At 44.5% G+C, this 24,609-nt stretch overlaps 1 protein-coding gene across 2 annotated transcripts; it reads right to left on the bottom strand.

The window, feature by feature from the left end:
• Positions 1-1,145: 1,145 nt before the first annotated feature.
• LOC311115051 (venom factor-like) lies at positions 1,146-24,453 on the bottom strand. 2 transcript variants are annotated; one of them, XM_084190264.1, is made up of 44 exons: positions 24,341-24,453; positions 24,114-24,143; positions 23,889-23,930; positions 23,759-23,797; positions 23,393-23,585; positions 20,980-21,154; positions 20,776-20,846; positions 20,574-20,665; positions 20,053-20,135; positions 19,803-19,890; positions 19,111-19,213; positions 18,854-18,968; positions 18,551-18,666; positions 18,066-18,209; positions 17,203-17,418; positions 16,769-16,969; positions 16,246-16,401; positions 15,954-16,083; positions 15,370-15,438; positions 15,049-15,178; positions 14,775-14,923; positions 12,408-12,603; positions 11,559-11,644; positions 10,992-11,131; positions 10,411-10,620; positions 10,103-10,169; positions 9,910-9,996; positions 9,427-9,706; positions 9,116-9,275; positions 8,861-8,977; positions 8,052-8,205; positions 7,720-7,883; positions 7,201-7,356; positions 6,980-7,039; positions 6,751-6,841; positions 6,548-6,599; positions 6,236-6,323; positions 5,310-5,399; positions 4,522-4,627; positions 3,446-3,535; positions 3,191-3,274; positions 2,775-2,855; positions 2,100-2,247; positions 1,146-1,954 (listed from the first exon to the last, which is right to left on the bottom strand). In XM_084190264.1, exons 1-44 carry the CDS (start codon positions 24,427-24,429, stop codon positions 1,807-1,809), a joined length of 5,286 nt encoding a protein of 1,761 aa, XP_084046390.1. In that variant the 5' UTR covers positions 24,430-24,453; the 3' UTR covers positions 1,146-1,806. The 2 variants fall into 2 exon arrangements, with proteins under 2 accessions (XP_084046390.1, XP_084046391.1); XM_084190265.1 differs by lacking the exon at positions 23,889-23,930.
• Positions 24,454-24,609: the final 156 nt, after the last annotated feature.

Raw genomic sequence — 24,609 nt, 5'->3', positions numbered from 1 at the left:
CAGTAAGTCTCTCAAAGACCTTCATTTCTCATGTTCCTCTCTCCTCACCTCAGTAGGAAAAATCAGAGATTGGAGAAGAAGGAACCTAGGGGTCTTGACCTCCAATGCTCTCCTCGCTTCCTGTGATGTTTTGAGAAGGAGTCGAGGATAGAGGAGACGAGGAGACGAGGAATCTGCCATCGCACCCAGAGGCTAAGTTCTGATTCTCCACCCTTCACCCAGAAGTATGCTTTCGTTCACTCCCCCTAATGCATTTAAAAGCATTGCAAAGGTGCAAGCATGGCTAGAGTGAGTTTCCTTACACCAGTCCATTCCTTTTAAAATCATGACAGGGAGTATATGAGCGCACACTTCAGGACAGTGGAGAGAAAAGGAAACACAGCCACTGTCCCACAACAGCTGCTGTTCTGCCATCTCCAGTATCAGGCATAGCAGATCAGGGAAGTTAGCGTGCTAATGCAGCCTACAGTAACTAAGCAGTAACTAAACTCTGTTTGGCCCGAGGATTAAGAGCCATATTGGCTTATCTTTAGATCTCCCTCCTTCCCCCTCTGTTTTATTGTATTTATCCCTCTCCATCTCTCTTTATCTATTTCTCTTTAATTATAGGCCTCTTTCTCTCTCTCAATGCAGGACTACATCACATCTGAAACAGAAGCAGTGAAATCTCCCCCTGAGCAAATGCTACTGTGTGTAAGTCTCTCTGTGTGTACCCACTACGCACGCAGTGTGTGTGTGTGTGTGTGTGTGTGTACTCTACCCACGCTATACCAACATGTGCGCCCAGCTGTGTGACCAGCTGCCCATTACAAGGCCTTCCTATTTAGATTATGGAAGACACACACACACACATTTTACGGGCAGCAGAAAATCACATGGAAATCATGAGTCATTGGTATGGCGATAGCATATCATAAGTGGACTGATATTATGTTATTTTAAGTTAGTTTACATACTGTTGGCCTACTTATGTGATTGATATCAGTACCTGACCTGCATGTGTTCCTGTGTGTGTGTGTGTGTGTGTGTGTGTGCGAGTGAGAGAGAGAGAGAGGAGAGAGAGAGACAGTGAAAGAGAGAGCAAGAACTCATACACTTCAGCATTATTCACAATATAATACCCCCAAGAATACTTCAGTCAACCCAACCATCCACACATTTATTTGCTTAGAGCAGAAACGATATGGGTTGATCATTATCATGTTTGCAAATCTATGGCAATGAGAGGAATAAAGTACTGCAATCTACAACATGGACAAGTTAAACAAATGCATGAGAAAGAGAAGGTTGTGAATCATTCTAAAGTTAGAGGGGTTGTCCTGAGAATCTCCCTGGAATTCTTTATTTTGTTTTTCCCTCTATGTGGAACGTTCCGGAACACTAATGCATTCTACACAGTAGTGAGACAATATTCCACTGCACTCTGTGCCACCTGAGTGAGTTCCCATCGCTGCCCAGTGTGTGTGTGTGTGTGTGTTGTGATCGTATGCCATTTCATGTAGCCCTGGCTGTGACGAATCGCTGAGCTCCCAGTAACACAATCCTAGACCCACCAGTCTATGTCATGTTTTTACGCTTTTTAATTCTAATGTCAGTTTTCCTCTGATGGTTACCATCGTGATTATACAACAGAGCAGTACATGTCTACTGCATGGCTCAATTGGTGACAGTTGCTGCTGAACCAGTGCATCCAGAGGTGTAAAGCTTAGCACAAAATGGCGCTGTATGACAGTAAATCTTGACACAAACTGTCCGTAAATCTTGACACAAAATGGCAGCTGATAGGCAAAGTGTGAGCGAGTGAGGCTATTTAAACCGACATCCCTTCTCTGAGAGGTCCTTGTTGAAGTTGTCCAGCTCTGTGCACCTGACCTTGAGTTTGGCATCACTAGCACACTCTGTAGAGGTGGGCCAACGCTCTACCCAGGTACCCTTGCCCAGCATGTATGTGGCACTGAGAGAGAGAGAGAGAGAGAGAGAAAGAGAGAGAGAAAATAACCCCTTTAGGCAGATATTAACATTAACTTTATTGTTCTGACTTGCTTTGTCTTGCCAGTACTATAATATGTCCATTATAATATGTCACTGCCCCTCCTCACCTGTTGGTGGCACTGTCCTTGTACCAGAGGTCAGTTTTTGGCCCCATGATGAGGTAGTCTGTATCCTCCTTCAGGTCCAGACCTCCTCTACAGCCAGCATGGGACAGGAAGACCCTAGTGTCACCCACACTGACCCCCTCCTCCACTCCTAGAGAGAGAGGGGAGGGAGTGATGGGGGAGAGAGGGAGGTATGGACAGAGAGAGGGGAGGGAAGGGAGTGATGGGGAGAGAGGGAGGTATGGACAGAGAGAGGGGAGGGAAGGGAGTGATGGGGGAGAGAGGGAGGTATGGACAGAAAGAGGGGAGGGAAGGGAGTGATGGGGGAGAGAGGGAGGTATGGACAGAGAGAGGGGAGGGAAGGGAGTGATGGGGGAGAGAGGGAGGTATGGACAGGGGGAGGGGAGGGGAGGGGAGGGAGTGATGGGGAGAGAGGGAGGTATGGACAGGGGGAGGGGAGGGGAGGGGAGGGAGTGATGGGGGAGAGAGGGAGGTATGGACAGAAAGAGGGGAGGGAAGGGAGTGATGGGGGAGAGAGGGAGGTATGGACAGAGAGAGGGAGAGAAAGAGAAACAGAGTTAACCATGTTTGAACTAACTCAGCATCCCATTCAGAAACAATAAGGGAAAGGAGAGAGTAGAGAGAACAGAGAAAGACTAGATGACATAGGAGGCTTACCTATATTTATAACCTGTGTGATCTTCATCTCATATCTGTCGTATTGACTCTGGCTGACACTCAGGACCTTGGCCTTGTACACTGGAGGACAGAAGAGTTAGGAGCATCAGAGAACAGCTAAATACACTCTACTCAATCAGAACAATTGATGATATGATCCATGACATGATACACTTGATTGTCCCCAAGGAACAATTTGACAAAGACAATTAAAGAATGAAGAGTTAGATGATTTTTCACTGCTGACGGACAACATTGATTTATAGCTGTACTATTTACTGTACATCGTATAGTATTGTCTCAGTGTGACAGATTTACAATACCTATAACATGTCTATAATGTCTATAACATGTATATAATGTCTATGTCTATAACATGTCTATATTACTCTATAGTGAAATCAGATATAGCGTACCGTGGTATAATCCTTTGCAGGCGTGGTCCTCTCGTGTTCCATAGGGGACTGGATCGGTTAGGGACTTAGACACACAGCAGTCACCTAATAGGAGAGAGACACATTATCACACACACTCATGTATGGCACATACATAAACACACACACACACACACACACACACACACACACACACACAAGCGCACACACACACAGATACAGACATACACACAAATATAGATACACACACGCACGCACACACACACACACACTCACCCTGTGTACAGCGACACATATTGTTCCTGCAGATCTGTGTGAGTTGGTCCTTGTCCTCTTTGGGGCTGTAGAAGCGACTGCAGCGGTGGTCTGACAGAGAGAGACATGCTATGGTAACATTTCTCCACCAGGTTGACTCCAATGTTTAAGATAGCTTCTATTGTTCGAGGGCACATGTAATCGGCTGCTTAACAGCTTCTAACCCGAAGCCATAAGACTCCTGAACAGCTAATCATGGCTACCCGGACTATTTGCATAGTCACTTTAACTCACTCACATTTACATATTGCCTCAATTACCTCGACTAACCTGTGCCCCCGCACATTGACTCTGTACCAGTACCCCCTGTATATAGCTTCCCTACTGTTATTTTATTTTACTGCTGCTCTTTAATTATTTGCTATTTTTATTTTTTACTTATCTATTTTTTGCTTAACACTTTTTTTATTTTCTTAAAACTGCATTGTTGGTTAAGGGCTTGTAAGTAAGCATTTCACTGTAAGGTCTACTACACCTGTTGTATTCGGCGCATGTGGCAAATAACATTTTATTTTAATCTAGTCAGTCTAATCTACAAAACAAACCTTGTCTGCGTCCATAGTCCTACCTGGGTTGTAGTACTCATAGACAGTGACAGTATCTACCTGGGTTGCAGTACTCGTAGACAGTGACAGTATTTACCTGAGTTGTAGTACTCAGACAGTGACAGTATCTACCTGGGTTGTAGTACTCAGACAGTGACAGTATCTACCTGGGTTGTAGTACTCAGACAGTGACAGTATCTACCTGGGTTGTAGTACTCATAGACAGTGACAGTATCTACCTGGGTTGTAGTACTCATAGACAGTGACAGTATCTACCTGGGTTGTAGTACTCAGACAGTGACAGTATCTACCTGGGTTGTAGTACTCGTAGACAGTGACAGTATCTACCTGGGTTGTAGTACTCGTAGACAGTGACAGTATCTACCTGGGTTGTAGTACTCAGACAGTGACAGTATCTCCCTGAGTTGTAGTACTCAGACAGTGACAGTATCTACCTGGGTTGTAGTACTCGTAGACAGTGACAGTATCTACCTGGGTTGTAGTACTCGTAGACAGTGACAGATGAAGGCTGGAGGAGTCCCACTTTGAATGTCTGCTGCAGTCGGAAGATGATGGTCTCAGTCTCCTTGTTGGACACCTGGTAGCACAGGTAGACATTTACATTTACATTTACATTTTAGTCATTTATCAGACGCTCTTATCCAGAGCGACTTACAGTTAGTGAGTGCATACATTTTTTTATACTGGAATCGAACCCACAACCCTGGCGTTGCAAATGCCATGCTCTACCAACTGAGCTACATCCCTGCCGGCCATTCCCTCCCCTACCCTGGACGACGCTGGGCCAATTGTGCGCTGCCCCATGGGTCTCCCGGTCGCGGCCGGCTACGACAGAGCCTGGATTCGAACCAGGATCTCTAGTGGCACAGCCTTAGACCACTGCGCCACTCGGGAGGCCACAGGAGAGTACAATGAAGCTTCCTCCGGACACTGATCTAAGGCCAGTTTTGAGTTAATAGTTTGCCTTTCACCTTTAAGATTTGGGGAGGTAAAGCTGATCCTAGATATGTGCCTACAGGCCACAGACAACCTCTACCCAGACAGAGTGAAAGAATGATGACCAGTCAACTTCTAGGATTGACATGGCAACGCTTGTCTCTCTAAGTTCAGGTCATAGAAATAGAATGAGATTATATTGCTATGGTTCCAGTACCTTGAACAGGAAGGAAGTTACCCCTTGACACTGATCTAAGATCCCACCTAATGGTTCAAGTTAGGATTTAGGGGAGGATAAGCTGATCCTAGATCTGTTCTGGTACCTTGAAGAGGTGGATGATGAGGGAGCCTCTGTCACTCAGGTTGTCCACTATCTGGAAGTTGTTGATGTAACGGTCCACTGAGTTGGTCAGCTGGAGGCAAACAAACAAACAATCACAAAAACAAACAAACATTTTCAATAAGCTACACTTAAACACACAGTTGAAATCAAGTTGGACATTGTGTCAGAGACCAGACATGCAATTAGAGAGCCATCTAGTGGAGACAGAATAACATTACAAGTGGATTAAAGGGATAGTTAAATTACATTTTGGTTTCCTTACCCTGTAAGCAGTCTATGGACAAGGTATGACAGTAATCCATGCTTTGGTTTAGTTTCCCTAGAACTGTTTCCAAATGCATTTGTGGCACAAATCCCCTTTAGCATTTAGCATTTGTGGCGCAAATCTCATTAAATTGCGCCACTGGGCTCCCGAGTGGAGCAGCGGTCTAAGGCACTGCATCTCAGTGCTTGAGGCGTCATTCCAGGCTGTATCACAACCGGCTGTGATTGGGAGTCCCATAGGGCGGCGCACAATTGGCCCAGCGTCGTCCGGGTTTGGCCGGTGTAATAAGAATTTGTTCTTAACTGACTTGCCTACTTAAATAAAGGTAAAACATATTTTTTTAAGTAATGGGTCTGATATTAGCATTTTTGGGCATCATGTTTAAAATCATCTGTAAGTGACTTTGTTGAGCTAAAAAATAAAAATATATAGTTCCCATGACTTGGGATTGGTGCTGCACATGCTAAAACGTTAGCATTTGGAAACAGTGCCAGGGAAATCAAACCAAAACATGGATTGCTGTCATACCTTATCCATAGACTGCTTCCAGGGTAAGGAAACCAAGGTGTAACTTTGTAATTAGGGTGAACTATCCCTTTAACGTAGGTTCCAGTATGGCAGTAGTTGGACTGGTACTGTACCATCTCCAGATCTTCATTCTCTGGGACAAATCCAGTGGGTAGACTGATGTCCAGAACAACCATCCTGACCTCCCTTGGTCCCAGCGCCCTGGGGATTGGAAAGAGAGAATAGTACTTGAATGAAAAGGAAAATAGAATCAAAAAGTACATTTCCTAAAATTATGAGACTCTCAATTGTTATCCAATAACAGTAAGTCCCCTAGTGTGTTTCGGAGAGGGGGCCAACGGAGAGAGGAAATTCACAACTGAACGAATATGAAAAGAAAGACAGCCAGGTAGCCAAGATATTCAACATACTGTATAATCTCTCACCTGACATTAATAGTGATCCTGTAGGACTTCTCTGCATCTGGTGGAGGCTTTTCTGTAAGCGGGGTTAAAAACACATTCAAAAACATGCCAGACAACCATTGAGATTGAGAATAAGATTGAGATTGAGACTGAGATTAAGATTTGAGACTGGATTGAGATTAAGATTAAGATAAAAATTGAGATTGAGAGCTGGATTAACCTACCACTAGATTCTGCGATGGTCACGTCCAAATCAAAGTTCTTGCAGCTGCTCTTCTCATGCACCTCAGGGAGCTCGTTGTAGTAGGTCACCACCTAGGTCAAAGGTCATTAGACCAGGAAGTGACGACAACAAACAAATATGACATCATACATTAATATGACAAAATTGTCATGGACAAGCTTTGCTATCATGCATTGATTAATGGCCATAGACATGTTTTGTGGTCATACCTCTAGTATACCTTGTCCCTTCCCTTTGGCCTCCACTTTGAATCCCTGGTCTATAGGAGCCTGAGTGAAAACCCCACAGAAGAGAAGAGATGGTGAAAGAGGAACATGATACATCATGGTTACTAAACCTAGGCCACATATTTTACATAAGATACAGGTAGGCTGGGAGAGAAGAAATGGTGAAAGAGAGGGAGAGGAACAGAGAACATCATCCCTCCTACCCTGGAGGAGCGTGCCACGTAGGAGGTCCTGGGGTCGAAGTGGAAGCGCTGGTCCCTGCGGCCCTGGATGCTCAGGTCCACCTGGAGACTCAGGTCATTGGGAGGAGGTTTCTTTATCAGGTACTCAGACAGACCCTGCAGAACTACCATGGTGGGCTGGGGGGGAGGGAGAGAGAGAGAGAGAGAGAGAGAGAGAGAGAGAGAGAGAGAGAGAGAGAGAGAGAGAGAGAGAGAGAGAGAGAGAGAGAGAGAGAGAGAGAGAGAGAGAGAGAGAGAGCAAAAGAGGGGGGAGGGTGAGAGGGGAGGAAGAGATAGGGGAGAGAGACGGGGAGGAGAGGAGAGGGAAGAGAGACAGGAAGCAGAGAGATGATTATAAAATGTGTACTAGATAGTGTGGAGATCAAAATGTCGGAGGGCAACAAACTGGATTGGCTAGTGACAACCTGCAATAACACCGTTGACATAAACTCAGCTCACTAACATCATGCAATACTTGTTTCCAGTGATGTCCCTCAGTACCTGTGTGGATCCGTAGCCCCCGCCCCTGCGGCGCTGTTCGTTGAGCCACTCAAAGGGTGCGGCGGCTTCAGTCATGTGACTACTCTTCACCAGGGCTAGCAGGGCGTAGCCCGTCGCCTCCAGAGTGAAGAGGCGGTTCTCAGTGTCTGGCCAATGGGTACCGTCTGGAGGAGGGGAGAGAGGGAGGGAGGGAGGGAGGAAGGAGGGGGGAGAGGGGGAGAGAATAACAGTGAAGCACAGCAGAAAAGAGAGAGGGGGAGAGAGAGAGAGAAAAAAAGAGACAGACAGAAACACAGAGAGCTAGAAACAGAGACAGACAGACATTTCCCTACCTGGAGAGGCAGCTTTGAGTAGCAGGGTTTTTAAGAACAGTGAAAGAGTCCTGTCAACCAGAGACAGAGCGTAGGCAGAGATGGCCAGAGAGTAGGGCCTCTTCAGACTACCATACATGCTCCTCAGATAGTTGGCAGCATTCTGGATCCCATTCTAATAGAATACAATAGAATGCAACTTCAATGTCCATCCTTTAGTGGGCTGTTATTAACTCCATTGTTATATGAGCAGAAGTAAAACTGATATTTTAAAATAAAATAAACCTTAACCTGACACAACAAATGAGATTTTGGCAAAACAAACTAACAGTTAAAAATAAGTAAATAAATAAACATATCTAGTAATGGCACAGTGAAGGGAACACCCATATGTAAAAATGTATGCACACATGACTAAGTCGCTTTGGATAAAAGCGTCTGCTAAATGGCATATTATATTATATTATTATATTAAGTCACTCTACAGAGTCTCAGCCAATAATCTGTCACGCACCAAGGCAATCAGTGCGCCAATCAACAGAATAAGGAATAAACCTGAATTTTAATACAAAAGAGTCAGTACGAAAGCCAGTACAACACCGACATGCAATTTACACTGGTTCGATTAATGGTCAGCCATGGTGCACGCAAACGCAGCGTGATAACAGGTCGGCCAACGAAATCCAAGATTCACTGGGGGAATCAGGTAAAAAGGCATCCGACTCACCAATTACTAACTTACTTCATCTCTCGTCCCAATACAACATCCCGTCCCAATACAACATCCCGTCCCAATATAACCGTTTCTGCCGGTTCTGTGACCGGTTTACCTTGATGGTTTGGTCAGCTCCATTGCAGTTGAGTTCTGTATCCTTGGTGGCTTCAGTCATGGCTATAAGGACAAAGGCTGTCAGAGTGGACTGAGACTCTGTACCCTGTACACCACCCTGGAGAAGAGAGAGAGACCTGTTTAGAAGCTGTTAGAAGAGTTCAGTCCCAGACCAGTGTGTGTGTGTGTGTGTGTGTGTGTGTGTGTGTGTGTGTGTGTGTGTGTGTGTGTGTGTGTGTGTGTCTCTCTCTCTTACGGTCATAGTAGTAGTGTAGACAGGGTTGTCCTCTCTGAAAGCTCCAGTGATCTGCTGTTTGTTGTTGAGCAGGTAGAGGAGAGGACCACACACATCCTGTTCACTCACTCCTGCCAGCCGACGAGCCATAGAGAACACCTTCACTACATACGCTGTGATCCTATGGGGGGGGGGACGTAAAAATAGATAAAAGGGGGGAGGTAGAGAGAGAGGGTGTGAGGGTTACAAATACAATCCATTGTACTATTTAGATTACTCTGTGATTGAATACATGATACACATTCTTCTTATTCTATGTATTTGAACAATACCATGTGCTTGTGCCTTCATTCCTGTAGGGGGGGTAAGAGTCGTCTTTCTTCTTATACACCAGCTGCTTCTGGTAGCCTTTCTGGATGTAGTTAATGGCCTCCACCCTGCGTTGCACCCCTACAGTCTCCCAGTCGTTGGAGCGGTCCAGGTAGACAGTGGCTATAAGAGGCAGGGTGATGCTGGCTAGGTTCTGTTCCACACAGCCACCAGGCATACGGATCAAAGAGGCCAGAGAGTCACCGCTGATACTGTTGTCTATGGTGTCAGCCAACAAGTTACCTGGTGGGAGGAATAGAGTAGAGTAGAGTAGAGTAGGGGAGAGGAGCGAGCAGAATAGAATGGAAGGAATGGAATAGATTAGGTTATTGTCCACACAGTTGCTTTGGCTTCACAATGCCCATAACCAACCCAAAGGTTTGGAGGCACCAGCCAGCCATCAGTTCTGTCTAATAACTTAAAGCTTGTTTCTCAGTTAGGCCTACCCCTGATGTTGATGAATGTCTCTGGTAGAGAGTTTGGAACCAGGGAGCCCAGCTCCACTTTGTCAACCTCCACCACCTGCCTCCCATCTGGGGGAAAACATAGTAAGAGGGCTTAGTACAGATTGTTTGGAAAGGGGACATGGAAATGGTAAGCATTAGGGTTAGAGATTGGGAATGTCTTCGCTCTACTCACCGTTCCCTCCCTTGGCAGAGGGGTTCAATACAAAACTCTGCACTTTAGTCTTCTGAACTCCTTCCACCTGTTAGAGGGGTTTGAAAACAGGTTAGAGAAACCAGTCCTCATATCTCAGGTAAGGAAACTGATTCACAGTCGCAATATATATTTGTGTTATTTATTGAACCTTTCTTTAAATATTTTGTATTATTATTTATTTGACCAATTATAAATACTTTTTTAATATATATATGTTTTTATGAAGCAAACTCTGTGACATGTTAGACCATACTCTGAAGTAACTAACATCTGAAATAGTCACCCACCACCACGCGTAGCTTCTTCTTGACCCCGTCGCTACCCACAAACCCTCTGGCCATGGCGAGGACCTCCAGGATCATCTCTCCGGCCTTGAGCGGTATGATGGTGTAGGGAACCACCAGGGATGAGCTGCCCTTCAACTTCACCTCCTGGGTGTGTTTCTCATTGAACGCCACACTGCACATGTCCTCTGTCTTCAGTAGCACCACCTTAACCTGGGTTGAGTAGAGGAGGAGGACATGGAGATGGTCAAGACACAAAATGGCTGAGAGGAAGTGAGCAGAACTGGGTGGGTTTATCATTGAATGCCACACAGCACATGTCCTCCGTCTTCAGTAGCACCACTGTAACCTAGGGAAGCTGAGAAGAGGAGGAAACGGGGACGTTCAAGACACAAAATGGCTGACAGTAATGGGAGGGTTAGGAGGGTTGAGATACAAAATGGCTGACAGGAAGGGATCAGAGGGGAGCTAGACGGTGGGAGTAGTAGGTAGATAGAGGTTGCCTCAATTCATCAGCCTGATGGTTAAGGTAAGGATTGAGGATTAGTTAAAGGTCATGGGTGAGACGTCAGAGGTGAGCTTGCCTCCATGTCTTCGTCGCCATAGTTATGGAGCACAGCTTTGATCTCCACGTGTTCGTTCCTCGCCACTGAGTACGGCAGCTTCAGGTCCACGAAGAAATGCTTCCACGCACGCACGTTCCACGGCTCGGCTACGCAGAAACCTGGAATAAAAACAAACAAACAACAAAATGATTTAAATAAACAAACAACAACAACAGGTGGTTGAGCACATTATGCCTTAGTTAGAATGCTAGAATTGTTCAGCAATGTTTTGTATTCCTAATATCGTACCAATATCCCCACTAGCATACTACTTGGAATCCTCCTGGGAAATGACTGAATATGGGTACAGTGAGAGGAAGCCATTTTAGAGCACTGAGATTTAGGCCCAATCCCAAATGGACCCCTTAAATCCTAAACCCTACGCACCTTTGGTGATCTGATTGGATTTGACAGGTGTTAGTGATTGGTAACAGTTCCACCTTGCCCTCTGATAGGTGTTCCACCTTGCCAACAAGTGCATAGGGCGTAGCACTTAGGAACTGGGTCGATGGCTAACCCAGGGGAAGGGAAGGGGGAAGGGTCTACCTGTGACAGGTGAGGAGCTGATGGCTAGTACCCCCCACTGGGTGATAGTGTCTGGGAAGACGGACTCCACAGCCAGCGATGCCAACCTGTAAGGAACAAACTCAAACAAATGAAGTCCATTTAGTTGACCTCTTGTAAGCTAAGCTCGTTACATGAGCACAGTAAAACATTAGCTTGAAGATAAATATTGAGAAAGACTGAGTCTGGTGGATTGATTGATGCCGTTGCCTAATACAATGCTAACAGTGACATGCACACGCACAAATATCCCTGGGATAGAACACGATGGCGCAACAGTGTTTATTTTTTGGGGGGGAAGTCCACAGTCCACTGTGGTGCAACTCTGGGGATTTACAGAGCAGGTAGTTTAACTTCAAATGGATACTGCGAGATTCTGGCAATTAGCCGTTTTCTACTTCCCCAGAGTCAGATGAACTCGTGGATACCATTTCTGTGTCTCTATGTGCAGTATGAAGGAAGTTAGAGGTAGTTTCGCGAGCCAATGCTAACTAGCGTTAGCGCAATGACTTGGAAGCCTACAGCTACACTAGCTTAATTGCCAGAACCTTGCAGTATCCCTTTAAGTGTGAGAGGGGTGTAGCTTGGCCTATTCCCCTTTTGATTGGGATCACAAAAATGGTCAACCCCTTATAGAAAGAGTTTTCCCTGGACAGGTCATGTGGTTAGGAAAAACTCCTGGCCCTACTCATAGGAAGTAGCCTGTAGTATGCACAGTTCAGCACTTTGGCACAGTTTCAAACCAAATCAAATCAAATCAAGTCAGCCTATGAGCAGGGAAACTGCTGGCCCTTCATATGAGGGGGAGAGAGGACAGTCAGAGGTACTCACCCGTCTCTACTGTCCTCAGGCACACTGGGCAGCATCAGATCTCTCCACAGCCATGACTCGTAGAACTTAGACCTCACTGTCACCTTACCCTCCTCCATAAAGTCATCCTCCTCTTCCTCCTCCTCAACAAAAGACTGTCTCTCTTCTTCCACTGGGGATGCCAATCTCGGTACAGAATGCATCAACAACCTTTCACCTGATGCAAAACAAAAAATATGTTTAAACTTGGTCTGTTTGATGGATGGATAGAAGGATCAATCGATTGATTGATGGATTAATTGAGAAATCAATCATTTTGAGCTCAGTTGTCTGCTGTAACATACTTGGACAGAAGTTCGATCTGGATAGAAGTTAGAATTAAATTAAATTAGACTTGACAGACTCGACTTAATTAACAAGACCTGCAGTATTGTGTTCGAGACCACCTAAAGCGACACCGATTCAAAATGCAAACCTAATTCAAGACAATTATTATAATTTTTTGATCACCACAATAATAAGTTAAACATTTCCATATTTTGGAATAACATATGGATTCTTTAGACATTCAGAATGGTGAAAAAATGCATGCTGAGGGCAAAAGTTATCACTAACCCAAACAGGTATATAAAAAGACAAACTTCCCCCAGTCTCCCCTTACTAATAGTGAGCATACAACTTTCAAGCAATTTCCCACACTATTCCCTACCAGCGAATCAAGGAAATTATGCTGAGCACTACAAAGTTTGAGGATATTTTTCAATGAAAGTAAAGGAGAGTAATGAATAAAGTAGGAAGCCCAGGTTTTAATAGGTGATAAGATATTCATGTGTCATGAAAGGAGTGTGGATATTTGGCGAAGCAGTTATATGTGCTGACTAGTGATGTGCAGTTTGCAAACAATTCATTATTTTTCAACGTCTCTTTTGACTGACTCGAGAGTCATGATTAGTTTTTCTGAGCGACTCGTTAATTTTAGCAGTTTGTTTGAACATCTAATTCTGGCTGCTATGAGTCCTACAGCAGGGTTAATACACACACTTCCGGCTCAGCGGCTCCAGAGACGTGCATCGACCACCAACTGTCTGTCATATGAACGCAGGAAAATAGATAATGAGCATAGAGAAGAAAAATACATGTTTAGAGCTGATAATGAATCGCATGGTGCAAGAATGACTGCAATGAATTGATTATTGAATATTATGATGGACACAGCTTTGTAGAACCAAAACACACACAGCCTCTGCTCAACAAACTCGACCTCAAGAACTAATCTATTGGGTGCTGCAGTTCGCAAACGGCTGTGCTTATCACCCTCACGGCAGTCAAGCAACGCATTCCACCAAGAGTCGTTCACAATCTAGTCTGGTTACGGCCACAACTAGACCTCGTTTCAAATGTATTAAGAAATTATCTCATTTGTATGCCTAGCAATCAACAAATGTACATTGTTTAAAGCACACGTTTACAAGTCTGTCACAAATGTCAGCTCCAATAAGCCCCCTTTGTTGAACGACATAGCGTGGCAGGCAGCCTAGTGGTTAAGACTGTTGGGCCATTAACCAAAAGGTCACCTGTTTGAATCCCCAAGCCGACTAGATGAAACTAATGTGGCTATCATAAAGAACTACAAATGACATGATGATCTGGACAAGACTGACGAATATAGGCAAAGGTATGAATCTCTGGATTAACTATCTAATGTTAGCTAAATGTAGTAATTCATAAATTGACAATGTTAGAAATGACTTGCAGCAATTTGTAGTCTTGCATGATGTCTACTTTGATGCTAATTAGCTTTTTCGAATCTGACAGTAAATAGAGCCGAATAAATTGATAAAAGTCACCTTGTCCAAGAGAGATTTACATGGTTATCAAAACGTCATGCCAGGGTAAGCCTACACGAAACACCGCCCTTATTTTAAGTGTTTCTAAAATCCCCTATGGGAAAAATGAATGGTGGAAAAATGATTGGAACCATTTCCCTGTTTGACAGCTAGGTTTTATGGGTATTCTGGCACCTTCAATGTGAGACTCTATTAGTGACTCAAATGAACGAAATTAGTTGAAAGATTTGTTATTTTTGCCTGAATGAGTCGAAAAGATCAGAGTCAGTAAAAAGAGTCGAACTTCCCATCACTACCACTGACTGAATGGAAGCTGACAATTATGAGTTTTTTACTCTGCTGGTTTGGGCTGGTCTCGGGAAGAAATTATGAATCCTCATTGTTTCGAGAACGATTCAAGACTGAGTAAAAGTGTATCTGACACCGAGACAAGACCGATACCCTCAATATGTATCTCGAGACTGGATTCGAGTACTACAACACTGCTGCCGCAAACACCTAACAATTTATTAACCAGCTAGTCCATCATCATCACTGTTACCTTTTGAAATGTATCCTTTGGAATGTAGCCCAGGAAAAATGTGTCTGTTCAGAGTTGGCATGGGTCGAGCTGTGGTGGTAGGGGGTAGAGGGGTGGTAGGAGGTAGTCTGGTGTCGAACTCCTCTCCCCTGTACTTGGAGCAGCAGTACCTGAAAGTGCCAAACAGTTCAGTTCAGTGCACTTCACTTCAGCTCAATTCAACTCAGCTCAATTCAACTCTGCTCAATTAAACTCTGCTCAATTAAACTCTGCTCAACTCAACTCAACTCAGTACCTGAAGGCCTTGATGCACTCCCATCCCTCAGTGATGTAGAGGGAGCGTCGTGTACAGGAGTAAGGCATGGGGATCTCTCTCAGGCCGTCCTTACAACACTGACGCAGCAGCTTCTCTCTGTAGTGGTTCTCTGTAGGGAGAGGGGAAGAGAGGGAGCTCAGAACCATCAACCAAGCCACCTGTCCATCAATAAATCAGTCCCCCCAATCAATCAATCAAATATCATTTCAACCAACTAATCAATCAATCAATCATTCCATCCATCCACCCATACATCAACATATAAAACTTAATTTACATATAACTTTTTCTGTCACTGACCCAGTTCAGTTCTGCGTTGCAACATCTCAGCAGAGCGCCTCCTTCTGGACCTCCCTGGGCACTGCATTCCTGCAGAGGAGATGGGAGGGAGGGATGGAGGGAGGGAGGGAGGGAGGAAAACACAGGAATGGCAAACAACGAAATGAAAGTGTTCTACAAACCAAGAAACACAGATGTCTATACAAGCCCACTGGTCTGTCTTCCTCAAACTCATGATTGGGCAACTCGGGAATTTGTTGCTTTTACTAATCTTCCCTGCTAGCTCACAGGAAACAGAACATTGCAAACACGGCCTTTGGATGCCTGCAGTAGAGGACTGATGTTACCCTCTTTCCTCATATTAACCATTAGAAGACAGATGTTACGCTCTTTCCTCATATTAACCATTAGAAGACTGATGTTACCCTCTTTCCTCATATTAACCATTAGAGGGAAGAAAACACATCTGATGCTGTATCAGCGGTAAGGTATGGTCCTTTACCTTGTCTGTAGAAGGTGGCTCTTCCTGTGTGTGTGTGTGTGTGTGTGTCTGCATATGTGCGTACGTATGTGTGTGCGTACATATGTGTGTGTGTCTGTGCTACCTTGTCTAGAAGAGGTGGCTCCACCAGTGTTGGAGTAAAACAGCAGTCCAGCGTCAGTGAAGACCCCCATGCTGTTGCTGCCCCCACCGTGGGTACAGCCCATGTCCCCCCCCTCCACCACCTGCCAGACCTGACGGGGGCACAGAGGAGTCAGAGGTGTGTTATCCTGACGGCAACTTCAGATGATTGATTGTTCGGCTCTCTGTGTCCTCTCTGTGTCCTCTCTGTGTCCTCTCTGTGTCCTCTCTGTGTCTCTGTCTATTGATTTCTACAGACACACAGTCTCCCTCACCTTCCTCTGTGTGAGCCTCTGTCTGTTGAGCAGGAACACAGCGTTGTCCACCACCACCAGACTGATCATGGCTCCTGGGTCTCCTCTCACCTGGAAGTTGAACCCTTTCCCTGGGTGGTACTCTGGGGGCCTGGAGCCAGCTGGACCAACACTCAACTGGGGGGAGATGGCGGGGAAAGATAGTGGTACAACATGAGAAGCGGGTAGTTGAACCCTTTCCCTGGGTGGTAGTACTCTGGGGGCCTGGAGCCAGCTGGGGGGAGAGGGGGGTTTGTTTTGGATTAGTTCATCTAACACGACATAGGTCTGTCATCACCATGACGTAACCAATCAGGTCCTTCCATACCAACTGTACTGAAGGATATAGGAGAGAGGGGAAAGAAAATATGACTTTGTCCAAACATGACAGACTTTGCTTTCGTCTGTACAATCAACACTAATCAGTGATTATGTCAAAGGAGGAGGGAAGGTATCAAGGAAGGAAGTAACATTAAACCTATCCTGGGTTGTCCAGTCCACTCACCGCCCCAACACAGGCATCCTCCACATCCACCCACACAGAGTCAGCCACCACCTCCGACCTCCCCGCCCACGGCAGCATGTAGAACGCCACAACGCGGAATGAGGGCATCATCTCCGTGGTAACGGTCAACAGAACGTTGGTCACATCCTGACCTCCGACCTCTAATCTCTTGGCAACAATGATCTTGCCCTTGTTCAACACCTGTAAGTTTGAGACACTTGGTGACAGAAAAAAGGTACATTTTGAAGACAGAGCTACAACTATGTAAATGTCTAAGCTATATACGGTACCACCACATGGTAGAAAATATAAATATACAGGGGTATCTTGAAAATACTTGATTTTGGATTGTAAAAAATCTGGCCCATTTCAGTTAGCACTCACCAGCTATTCAATTCATTTTTATTCTATTCTCCAGTACTAAATCCACTCACCAGGTAAGTGAGGTGAGTGATGAGTTCCCTGTGGGCCTTGTCGGCAGTGTTGATGTGTAGACTGAGGCCAAGGCTCTGCCCCAGAGAGGCTGTGGTGGTCCCAGTGGAGATATACAGGTAGTTCTGTCTCTGCTGGTCAAAGGGTGTGTAGGGGTGAAGGGTAATCTGCTGTCTGGCCTGCTGCTCTGGCTGTAGACCCGCCTGTTTGGTCTCAGCCTGTATTTAGGATTTACAGACACATAAAATAAATAAAAAATATAATATTTAGCAGACGCTTTTATCCAAAGCGACTTACAGTCATGTGTGCACACATTTTTACGTATGGGTGGTCCCGGGGATCGAACCCACTACCCTGGCGTTACACGCGCCATGCTCTACCAATTGAGCTACAGAGGACGTGCACTATGAAAAGTGAAACATGAAAAGAAAGACACACACGCACAGCCGTACACAGATACACACACACACATACAGGTACATAGAAACAGACAGGCAAAGTTTTGCTTATGAACACTAAGAACCAATAGTTGTTATAACTGCTTAGGGCACTACTGAGGGTGGTTATATCTGGTTATACCTGGTTATAAGCACCATTAGCTCTACTGAGGGTGATTATAGAAGGTTATAGCAGGTTATAGCTGGTTATAAGCCCTGTTAGGGGTGCTTACTGTGATGGTCTGCGGGCGCAGCTCAGTAAGCATGTTATTATAACTGGTTATAAGCACTTATAGCTGGTTACAAGCATCATTAGCTCTAGTGAGGGTGGTTATAGCAGGTTATAGCTGGTTATAAGCACCATTAGCTCTAGTGAGGGTGGTTATAGCAGGTTATAGCTGGTTATAAGCCCTGTTAGCGGTACTCACAGTGATGATCTGAGGGCCTAGCTCAGTGGGCATGTTGATGGAGGTCCTGATAGTGCCAGGGTGGCTGGTGACGGGGTTGGGCAGGAGGCTCACCTGGACCGGGACGTTACTGGCCGGGGAACCATCCTGGAAACTCACCTGGATCTGAAGAACCCCGTTAGAACACGTTAGAACGTAACCTGATCCACCATCCTGACCGCTGTGCTCTCATTTCTTTTAACAGAATGTAAGCATGTGAGATCAGGATGGTAGAACGAGGCTCGTTAGAAGAACCTGTTAGAGATATAAACACTTTATACCTGGATCTGAACCAGATTAAAGCAGTAAATGCTTTAGATTTTGAACTTTACTTATTAAGGAGATGTTCTTATCACAGAATTCTATTTTTATATTGCATCGCTATGGCTCTTATCTCCAACGACTTATAATTAATTCAAATAAGGTTGATCCTTAGTGTCTATAAGACCTTGATGTTGTGACATTACCATGACGTCAAAGGGCATGCCAGGCTTGTAGTACTTTGGTGTGTCTCTGAAGGAGAGGACGTAAGGGGACTCCACTATCTTAATACCAGACTTCTCTGCCTCTACCAGGTCACTGCCTATAGAGGAGTAGAAAGATATAAGACTGTGTTAGCCCGCTGAGTCAAAGTCTAGGCATTAGCTTGGGGAGCTAACGTGAGTCATCAGGTTTTGGATAGCCTGTATCTGACCTTTTTCATTCAAAGGTCCATTGTAATTTAATCCATCTCGATATTAATCATTTCAATAAAACTTTATTGACCTTACCTGATTTGGTCAGCACTGAGGCCTTGACGTATATAGAGTTTCCAACCAGGGACCTGAGGTCGGGGTAGGCCTTCCTGATCTCCGCCATGGTCAATGTGGCGGTGCCTTGCTGCAGCTGAAATGAAGGAAGGAAAATGGAAGTTGATGTTGTATGTTTACACTTTACGCTGAATTGATCTTCCTGTGTGAGGTGTGTATGACTTTTAGTTGGGGAAAGGGTCTAGCATTTCAAAATGTAGTGTACTATTAGTACTCACATTGGTGACCTGCTTTACCGACGGTAACCTCCTCTTCTCCTTGTTCACCTCTACCCCAAACACCACGTAGGCCGTTCCCTGGACATCTTCACCATACAAGTATCTGTTACCATAGAAACACAATTACTACAACGGCCTCACCATACAGGTAGCTGTTACCATAGAAACACAATTACTACAACGACCTCACCTTACAGGTAGCTGTTACCATAGAAACACAATTACTACAACGGCCTCACCATACAGGTAGCTGTTACCATAGAAACACAATTACTACAACGGCCTCACCGTATAGGCAGATGTTACCATAGAACTAGAATTACTGGAACAGACATTTCCATTCAAGTCAACAGTCGTTCCGTGATGGGTGCGCTATTTTTGTGACAATTATCACAACTATTATTCCAGTGTTTATGCCGCGTTCACGTCGGAAACTCGACTTGCTTACTCGTTGTAGAAAGATGATACCTGAGTTTCCCACTTGGGAACTATCAGAATCAAACAATAGGAAGCTCTACGCAAATAATTTTTCCTCGGAGTTGCCGAGTTTCCGACATGACGTGAACGCGGCATTAGTAACACTATATCTGAAGGGTACCTACATAAGGGTTTCATAAGCCGTACATAACACATTAATAAGCAATACAGTAGGTTTACATTTGTATCAAAGAAGAAACATTTGTGTTACTAACCTGGCTGTGATCTCCACCACCAGCTCAGTATCATCCAGACTGAGGAAGGATTTCTTGGGAGTCAGTGTGACATTGAAAGCAGGCAGCACTGCAACAGAGCATCGTGTTAGCTCCCCAGGCTTCTGCCCAGGCTTTAGCTCAACGAGTAATAATATGGATAATAATATGGAAAGTGAACCATGTTGAATGACATACAGGCACGTGCACACACACACACACACACACACACACACAAAGCTCTTCTACCTACCGTATTTCTTCACCTCAAACTCAGTACTGAATTTGTTCTGTTGCCAGTTGTCAAATTTCGCAATGATCTTCCACGTTCCCTCACTATGACACGCACACGCGCACACACACAGGTATTAGCATTAGTAAACGGCAGAAGTATAGCGGTAACACTTTCTATGAACACCCTCTTCATACGGTTATCCAAGCACATTTATAACGGCTTATGAGTTATAATTGCTCATAATGACTACATTCATAGAGCATTATGACCAGGCGGCATAATGATTTATAAAGCAAAGTGTTACATATTTGAAAACCAGGCTAGAATCCTCATACCAGGCTAGAATCCTCATACTAGGCTAGAATCCTCATACTTGGCTAGAATCCTCATACTAGGCTAGAATCATCATACCAGGCTAGAATACTCATACCAGGCTAGAATACTCATACCAGGCTAGAATCCGCATACCAGGCTAGAACCCTCATACAAGGCTAGAATCCTCATACCAGGCTAGAAACTTCATGATGTTCTTGACTTACTTGACTATGTCAGGCAGAACGTGAGTATCAGCAAAGATTCCATTGTTGGCTCTGGTCCTGGAGAGCTGTTTCATTACAACGCCGTCTGAATTCTGACACACACACACGCCTTAAATCGTACGCAATTTTTTATATCTAAAACATAATGAAGTGTTACTTCATATAATTTAACACATGTAGGCTAATGGCAACATTTAGCAACCTGGAACTCAATGGTGATGGAGCTGTTGAAGGCCTGGAAGGCAGGTGTAGACACAAAGGCCCTGCATCGTACTGGGGGGGGGGGAGAAAGAGATAAAGAGAAAGAGAGAAAGGAGATCAGACAGACAAATAAAAAGAGAGAGGTCCTTCATCATTCACATGAACCTAACATGTTCTCCCTCTCTCTCTCCTTCATCCCCCTCACCAGTCTCTCCAGGGTTGTAGAGGGGCTTGTCTGTCTGGATGAAGATGTATCCAGAGTGGAAGGACACCATGACAACCTGTTCAGCTACGTGGTAGCCCCCAAACTCTGCCTTCACATACACATACTGGTTCCTGGAGGACTCCTCATTCCCCCTGTCCAGACGCTCTGAGGGGAGCTGGGAGGGGAATAATAAGAATTTTATAAGCAGATATGAGCCTTTACAATGTCTTGGAGGTTGACTCAAAATGGCAGTTATTTATTCTGGATCATTAAGAGATTATAATAAGGTATTATTAGGGGGACATACATACTCACAACAAGTCTTACAAGTATATCATAAAGTAAAAGGGTTGGCATTCTATTATTCCTCCGGGCGTATCTATAGTGCTAAATCATTATCTCTTTATCTCTGTCCCTTATCAGATATATAGAGCTACTAAATCATTATCTCTGACCCTTATCAGATATATAGAGCTCCTAAATCATTATCTCTTTATCTCTGTCCCTTATCAGATATATAGAGCTCCTAAATCATGATCTCTTTATCTCTGTCCCTTATCAGACCTACAGAGCTCCTAAATCATTATGTCATTATCTCTGTCCCTTATCAGATATATAGTGCTCCTGAATCATTATCTCTTTATCTCTGTCCCTTATCAGACAGAGCTCCTAAATCATTATCTCTGTCCATTATCAAACCTACAGAGCTCCTAAAACATTATCTCTGTCCCTTATCAGATGTATAGAGCTCCTAAATCAGTATCTCTTTATCCCTCATCAGACCTAGAGCTCCTGAATAATGATATCTTTATCTTTGTCCCTTATCAGAGGGTTCAATATGTCAAATCGGAGGGCCTGTTGTCTGGACCTATGGCAGTCTCTATGGGGGTGCCACAGGGTTCAATTCTTGGGCCGACTCTTTTCTCCGTGTATATCAATGATGTCGCTCTTGCTGCTGGTGACTCTCAGATCCACCTCTACGCAGACGACACCATTTTGTATACATCTGGCCCTTCATTGGACACTGTGTTAACAAACCTCCAAACAAGCTTCAATGCCATACAACACTCCATCAGTAGCCTCCAACTGCTCTTAAACACTAGTAAAACTAAATGCATGCTCTTCAATCGAACGCTGCTTGCACCCGCCCACCTGACTAGAATCACTACTCTCAACGGGTCTGACCTAGAGTATGTGGACAACTACAAATACCTAGGTATCTGGTTAGACTGTAAACTCTCCTTCCAGACTCACATTAAGCATCTCCAATCCAAAGTTACATCTAGAATCGGCTTCCTATTTCGCAAAAAAGCCTCCTTCACTCATGCTGCCAAACATGCCCTCGTAAAACTGACTATCCTACCGATCCTTGACTTTGGCGATGTCATTTACAAAATAGCCTCCAACACTCTACTCAGCAAATTGGATGTAGTCTATCACAGTGCCATCCGTTTTGTCACCAAAGCCCCATATACTACCCACCACTGTGACCTGTACGCTCTTGTTGGCTGGTCCTCACTACATATTCGTCGCCAAACCCACTGACTCCAGGCCATCTATAAATCACTGCTAGGCAAAACTCTGCCTTATCTTAGCTCATTGGTCACCATAGCAACACCTGGTCACCATAGCAACACCCACCCGTAGTATGCGCTCCAGCAGGTATATCTCACTGGTCATCCCCAAAGCCAACACCTCCTTTGGCCGCCATTCCTTCCAGTTCTCTGCTGCCAATGACTGGAACGAATTGTAAGAATCTCTGAAGCTGGAGACTCTTATTTCCCTCACTAACTTTAAGCATCAGTTGTCAGAGCAGCTTACTGATCACTGCACCTGTACACAGCCCATCTGAAATTAGCCCACCCAACTACCTCATCCCAATATTGTTATTTATTTTGCTCATTTGCACCCCAGTATCTCTATTTGCACATCATCTCTTGCACATCTATCTTTCCAGTGTTAATACTAATTGTAATTATTTTGCACTATGGCCTATTTATTGCCTTACCTCCATAACTTGCTACATTTGAACACACTGTATATATATTTTCTGTTGTATTTTTGACTTTGTTTTGTTTTACCCCATATGTAACTCTGTGTTGTTGTTTTTATCGCACTGCTTTGCTTTATCTTGGCCAGGTCGCAGTTGTAAATGAGAACTTGTTCTCAACTGGCTTACCTGGTTAAATAAAAAATCTGATCATCTGCATGGTCTTGATGGTGTGGTAGCTGTTCCTCATTCCCTCTCCACTTTTATCTATAGCACTACAGCCACCTGAATTGCTCCCGAGGCGATAAATAACATTGAATTGAATCAAATCACCTTCATGGTCTTCAGGGTGTGGTGAATTGAACTGAATCACCTGTATGGTCTTGAGGGTGTGGTGAATTGAACTGAATCTAATGGAATCACCTGTATGGTCTTGAGGGTGTGGTAGCCGTTCCCCGGGCCGAGTGTGATAGTGTCCTGCAGGAGCTGGTAACTCCTGGCCGGGAAGTCATGGACTGTTATGGTGACGGTGACAGGGCTGTTGAGGCCATGGGACTCTAGGTAGATAGCCTCCTCACTGTCTGCTCTCAGGAGGTTAGGGGCTAGGAGGATGAACCTGGGGTAAGGGATGGGAGGGATTGAAGGGGGGAGAGGGGGAGAAGAGAGGAGGGATGAGAGGGGAGGGGAGAGGAGAGAGAAAGGCAAACTGACATACATACAGTAGAGTAGTATTTAGCAACCAAAGGGGGGGATTTTGTGTTTATCTGGATACTTTTGGGAACACTGTACCTTGGTTCCTGACTGGTTTGGTCCATTGGATTTATGTCACTGTAAATAAATGTGTTGTTTTTTCCTTTAATGCCAACATTTGGTAGCACAACATGGAGGTTCAACAAGGTATAAAAAAATCTGTACTTACTCATGAAGACCAAAATACATGTCAGGGTCCATATATTGAAATCTGAATGGGCACATTGAGTGTTACATACATTTCAGAAAACTGCAATTGTTCTTATTTATCATTATGATTACATATTGCATTTAAGTGTTATTGTGAATTATGAATATAGTGAATATTTAGATTTGGGCTGAATTATAATGAATAGAATTAGAATTTTGAAGAGATAATAATCATAGACCCGACCGGCGGCGATCCCATGGACGCAGTCGACCCCTAAAAAGTAGAGAAATAGTGAGTTAAGGGAGTACAGTTTAAAACAGCCCAGAAGTACATAAAAAAAATATTTTTGTATTTTGACGTTTAGTCCACGGTGTAATATACAACCCCAAGAAATCGTGCCAGTCAGCAGTCAAGTTTAAGAAAGAGTGCTTTTAATAGAGAGCAACAACTTAGTGGGCTCTAGAACTTACCGTTCTCGGGATGGGTTGTTGAATATTTGGGCGCAACAGCTATAGAAAACGCAAAGCAACAAAATGTGGAGCAGTGCTCCTGCCGCCATCCTGAGTGTATGTAGCTAAACTCTCATGACATTGGGGACAGAACGCTTTCGCACAGAGACAAGTACACTCCCCCTCAGATCCCAACCCCCAAAGTGTGATATTTTGGCTGACTATATTCAAACAATACAAATCCCTTTCTTTTTATATGGTGAATACAATTGCTAACCAAAGGCAGCTAC

The sequence above is a fragment of the Coregonus lavaretus genome (assembly GCF_964263955.1).
Source record: "Coregonus lavaretus genome assembly, contig: HAP1_SCAFFOLD_772, whole genome shotgun sequence".
Taxonomy (NCBI): Eukaryota; Metazoa; Chordata; class Actinopteri; order Salmoniformes; family Salmonidae; genus Coregonus; species Coregonus lavaretus.
The sequence above is the reverse complement of the archived record's forward strand: the minus strand, read 5'-3'. Positions and strand labels throughout refer to the sequence as shown.

Bases quoted from the DNA above. Each gene is read 5' to 3' on its own strand.
- LOC311115051 (XM_084190264.1), bottom strand. From the start codon at position 24,429: ATGGCGGCAGGAGCACTGCTCCACATTTTGTTGCTTTGCGTTTTCTAT. The intron at 9,707-9,909 runs GTAGGCCTAACT...TCCTCCCACCAG, and splicing joins GACATTCATCAACATCAGGG to GTAACTTGTTGGCTGACACC. The intron at 8,206-8,860 runs GTAAACCGGTCA...GTATTCTATTAG, and splicing joins GAGCTGACCAAACCATCAAG to AATGGGATCCAGAATGCTGC.